This window comes from Aegilops tauschii, chromosome 1 (assembly GCF_002575655.3).
Source record: "Aegilops tauschii subsp. strangulata cultivar AL8/78 chromosome 1, Aet v6.0, whole genome shotgun sequence".
Classification (NCBI taxonomy): domain Eukaryota; kingdom Viridiplantae; phylum Streptophyta; class Magnoliopsida; order Poales; family Poaceae; genus Aegilops; species Aegilops tauschii.
In genome coordinates, this window is record NC_053035.3 from 14,624,373 (window position 1) to 14,629,665 (window position 5,293).

The window sequence follows — 5,293 nt, forward strand, 5'->3', positions numbered from 1 at the left end:
GTAGGGAGCACTAAACTTACACATTTGCCATGCAATTCCAATGGGTCTTTGAAATTTCAGAAATTTATTGGGCTGATGCACAAGATTTAATGCACCCAGGCCCATAAAATCTAACCCATTTAAGGAAGGGACACATAACAGTAGGGACATCTCCATCCTCCATACCTAAATTGTATACCTTGGTATTTGGATTATGATCAATAAATAAAAGTGTGTTTTTTAAAAGGTAAAAAAAACAGTAGGGACATCTCCGTTCATACTCCCTTCGTCCCACAATATAGCGCGCATTGGTTTTTACAGAAGTCAAGTGTCATTTAAGAGGCACAAAACATTAGGGACATCCTTGTTCATACTCCCTCCGTCCCACAATATAGGCGCACATTGATTTTTACGGAAGTCAAGTGTCACAATTTTGACCAAGTTTATACAAAATTTTGTCTATATTTTTAATACCAAATATACACGATGTCAAAATGTATTTCGTGATGAATCTAGTGGTATTGATTTAGTATCAACATGTTTATAATTTTTCTAAAATTTTGGTCAAACTTATATCTTTTGACTTCAAAAAACCAATGCGCTTTATATATTTTATTTGACATGAATAGGCACTATATATTTTGAAATGGGGAGAGTACGACGGAAGTGGTTTTTTTTAGACAAAGTACGGAAGTGTTTTTTTAGACAAAAAGGACGGAAGTGGGTGATTCTTTTGTTTGCTGCGAGGGGAGGGGCCTGATAAGGTGGGCCTAACCTGACACAGCTTAGGGCCCAGGTCCAGTTAAAACACGACTCGGCACATCAGCGGGTGCGTAAACGCTTTACGAAGGCGGAATTCGTCCCTCGCTCTTCTCTTTTCCGTGACCTCTCCCATGGCCGCCAAGAGGAAGCCCGGCAGGTCGCCGGCGGCGGCGGCGGCGAATGGGACGGAAGACGACGCGTAGGGCCTCTTCTCCGGCCCCACACTCTGCGCCCGCCTCCAAGGTCCCTCCCCCCTCTCCCCCTCTGATTCCCCGTGATTTGGTAGTCCCCTAATCTTGTCCACGTATGTTTTGAGAAAAATGTATACAGATGATTTTCAAATTTCCAATCTGAATGATCAAAAGACATGGACATGTTCAAACTCCACTTATTTGTGCTATGTGAATATTAGTGCATTCTGTTGGATTCCTGTTATGTTGAAGTACAATTGCCGTCTACAAATCAGCAATTACAATCCTCCCATCTTCCATTCTGAATAAGTTTACAGCAAAATCCAGGAGCTCACCCCCTAATGTCGTCCACGTCTTTTTTGAGAAACAATCTGTACATATGGTTTCCAATCTGAATGGTCAAAATGGTATTCGTAGTTTAAGAAGTACTCCCTCCGTAGTATAAAGTTAGTACAAAGTTGAGTCATCTATTTAGGAACGGAGGGAGTAGAAGTTTGACGAAAGACATGTCCAAAACATCGCCCACCAAGTTGTGATATGGAGAGAGTAATAACATGTGAACATTAGTGCATCCTATTGAATTCGTGCATACAAAACTTGTTTGGATTAAGTACAATCTTCTGATCTTTCATATCGCCAGTTTTGAGAGATATTCAGCGCTAGGATCGATTTTACAGCAAAGTGTTTATTCATCAGAAGTAAAAAAAGAACAATACAAGCAAAGTGTTTCAGTCGCCTTTTTGTTCACTATACAAAACAATGACCAGGTTCACATAGTTAATATTCGTATAGAAGAACACCAGAATCACTTGAAAAACTGTACGAATCTTACTGACCGTCGTATGTTTCATCAGGTTTCCATTTAGATATTGCATAAATTACTCTCCCTTTCCATCCTTGTAGCAGCCAACCGCGGTCTTCAACAGCAAAGAATTCCTCATGCCAAAACGTGTTCTTCATGTATACTATTATCCCTAAGATGGCTGGATCGACAGGAAGCTGCTGGAACCCGGCCTCAAGGCACCTTGCGTGCCACTGCCTGTAACTTTCTGGTCTCTCAGTTCTTTCTGCACCCTCACATGCTATGACGTTAAGTGCATCCTTCCCAAATATCATCCTCTCAATCATCTTTCTTGCTTTATCATCCCGTGGAACAACGTTTGCATCAAGCATGTCAAACATTGAAGAGTAATGGAACATAACCTCTTTGAAACGTTTTATGAAGAAGGGCGAACTGCGTAACCCATTCACAGTGCCTGAAATGAAAATCTTTGGGTTCATCGTCCTCATAATTTTGAGCACCTTGTCCCTTGCACTATTTATGGCTTCGGTTTCATGACCGAGATTCTTCATCCGGAACATGCAGTTGATTATGAGAACTTCATCCTCGTCAATGTTAAGATCCTCAATTTTAATGGTCTCCCATCTTGAAGCGGCAATGCCCTGATACTGAAAAGGTACCTTGAACATGTTTGCATAATCAGCCAACCGCTTCCCTGTCTCCTCGATCATTTCGCAGGGGCGGAAACCTGGCTGGGGAACATCTATACCTGTGATCCGAAGCTTAGGGGCTCCCTCTTCTTGCTGTGCAAACTTCTGAATCATTAATGGCCACTGAAAGCCGAAGCCGATGCCAAAGTCAACGATGTGCACCCTTGGTTTCCCTTGTGAGACATCAAGAATAGCTTGGCTGGCAAAGTAGTATGATGTCCTGTCAAAAGGGCAGGATGCAATAAAAAGGCTGTGAGCATCTAACCAATCTGTTGTACTTGTTCGCCTCTCCATTAGGTTGCGATAAACCTGACCCCCGGTCCCAGCCAAGCGTGCCTCGAGGCCATCCGCCAAGTAAAATGCCAGTCTCTGAGAACAGTCACCATCTGCTGAGGAATGTTGTCTTATCTTCTTTAGGAGTTTACTGGCCAACAGATGGTTGTCTTCTGCCACAGCTTGTGAACAATTGATGAGGATAGTCTTGAGATCAACCAACTCTGTCCTAGGTTGCTTCCTCTGCCATAGCTTCTGACGTCCTTCGCTCCGGCCTTTCAGTGAGTTCTTGTTTCCTTCCTCTGCCAACCCTCTTCGCAGTCTTGTTGTTTTTTTGAAACTCTCCAGACCATAGCATAGCAGAACTTGGTCGAAATTTTCATTTCGAATTATTGCACAACTGGTGAAGGCAAGATGTTTATTGCTCCTTCCTTCCAAGATATCCCAGTCATTTTGGTGTGCCACCTCAAAATTTGTGTTTTCGCTCCTCTCTCCTACTTTTGCCTTTGTAGTCAGTTTGGAAATAGAAAGTATGCCATTCTCTAAATATATCACCAGCTTATCGATACTTGGAGCAAACATCGTTGCCTCCTCGACTTCTCTCTGACAATGCAAGCTGGGGAAACCAGATCTAGAAGTCGATCCAACACTTGTGAACGGACGGTTTTGTAGAGAAAGACTCCTATTGCAGATATATGGACTCAACGTGGTTGTAAAGGGCTGTAACATGCTGTAACTGGGACAGTCATTACTGAAGCTAGTGCTCCAGAGCCTCTTGTAACAGCTGGTCCTACCCTTATCAGGGCTGTCTGGCTCGTTGTTGCTATTCAACAGCGGGGGGTTAGTAGACAACGGGTGTACCTGCCCAAGAAGGTCACGGAATTGTTTCTCAGCAGCCTGGAGGGCACCCTCCCCTTGGCATATTTCGACCCTCTCGTCAGCGTCTTCCATTAGCATCTGGCTTATATAGTGAAGAGCATCGTTTGATCTGCTCCGGCGGTGCTCAGGGCTACCCCCTGCGGCAGTCTGTAGGCTGCTGTTCTCCTTGCACAACCCAGGGCTGGTAACTGCAGCATGCAGGTACGTGCTTGCTCCAGTGGTTGTTGGCTGGGCCAAGAACAGTGGACCACTTAGGTCGTAGCTGTCCATGGTGAGTTGCTGCTGGAAAGAGGAAGCTCTGTCGTATGGTTGGTAGTTTGCTGCGGCGGTGTCCAGATCGTCAAGGTGAGGTTCAACCGCCATTCTGGAAAATCTCTTGTTCCTATTTCCACTTCAAATCCTGGCAGAACTGAACAAGACGCATTTGATTCTTCTTTCTAGCACAGAAAATGAATCAGCTTGTTGCCTGCAAAAAAAAAAGGGAGATTGAAGCTTATTTATGTGAGATAAATTTTGGTTCGCATTGCTCAGCTTTTTGCCTACAAAACGGAATTCTGCCCGGCGAGCACCTTTTTTTGCCTCATCTTCAGCTTATGATTGTTTTGGCATGTGCCATACTGATGAAAATTGAATTTCCAAAGGGGGCTTGCAGAAACGAGCATTACTATTTTACCCGGTTAAACCTCAAATGTTTAGCATCGATAACAGAAAAAGGACTCACCTCTGGTACTTGTGAAGGCAACCTTGAAATTATGACGCGCCTAATAGCATTGTTCCTTTTTTTGTGCAGGTGGCTCCTCATCTGATCTGTGAGCTGGGAAGCATACACCTTGGTTGTTATATTAAGTAGCAGCACGATCAAATGAGAAGCTTTGAGAAGGAGGGAGAGGAGGGGTGTCTGTGGACTGTGGTGTTGATGTAAACTTGGTAAGTCTTTTGTTCCCAACTACAGCCATGGTGATTGTGACAGAGGATGCTCCAGATTGCAACAGTCACCCTCTCGATTAATCCTAGGCCTGGCTACGCGCCAGACATGTAAAAAAACAACTGTCATATCTGTCCATCGTTCTAATTTCAGGGATAAAACAGAACGCTTCCTAACGTGACCGACGGGGTCAAACGAACAAGCGAGCAAAACTATTACTTCCTGTTAGTCTGCATGCGTACGTCTCCAAATGTGCATACATGCAAACTCTTTTTTTTAAACAGCTCTCCATATATTAATTAATTAAAACGTCATTACAATCGTTCATGACAGCAGACGCCATGCAGGGCGGAAAATTATTAAAAAGGAAACCATCACATCTATTATCAAAACTAAATTTAGCTATCCCATGCGCTACTGAATTGACCCTTCTATTTATTTTTGACAGCTTGAAGTTCCCCAGAAGCCTGATGATGCGAAACTTTTTCTAGTCCCAAGATCAGCAGCAAGGCACAGCTCCTTCTCCCCTAGTATATAGATTAATTTTACTTGGTTGAATACTTAGCCTTCAATTCGATTCTTTCTCTATTCTGGACTTTTGATTCATATGTAAATTTCATTTTGCTTGATTCAATACATAGCCTTGCATTTCTCTTTTTTCTTTCCTATTACAGATTTTTGTTTGCTTCATCTAAATCAGAATTTAATTTTGCTTGATTGAATATGTACCATTGCATTGCAACCCTCTTTCGGGACGATTAAACAAAAGTGGCTTGCATTTTGCCCCCCTTCA

At 43.2% G+C, this 5,293-nt stretch overlaps 1 protein-coding gene and 1 long non-coding RNA gene across 3 annotated transcripts; one reads left to right on the top strand and one right to left on the bottom strand.

Moving 5' to 3' along the window:
* The first annotated feature begins 675 nt into the window (after positions 1-675).
* On the top strand, positions 676-5,293 carry LOC141039382 (uncharacterized). 2 transcript variants are annotated; one of them, XR_012200322.1, is made up of 4 exons: positions 676-984; positions 4,366-4,502; positions 4,654-4,738; positions 4,949-5,293. It is a non-coding gene; the product is annotated as an uncharacterized lncRNA (long non-coding RNA). The 2 variants fall into 2 exon arrangements; XR_012200316.1 differs by lacking the exon at positions 4,654-4,738 and having other exon boundaries at positions 814-984; positions 4,949-5,222.
* Positions 997-4,342, bottom strand: LOC120968922 (scarecrow-like protein 9). The gene has a single exon (XM_040395938.2). The coding sequence runs from the start codon at positions 3,936-3,938 to the stop codon at positions 1,761-1,763; it is 2,178 nt and encodes a 725-aa protein (XP_040251872.1). The 5' UTR covers positions 3,939-4,342; the 3' UTR covers positions 997-1,760.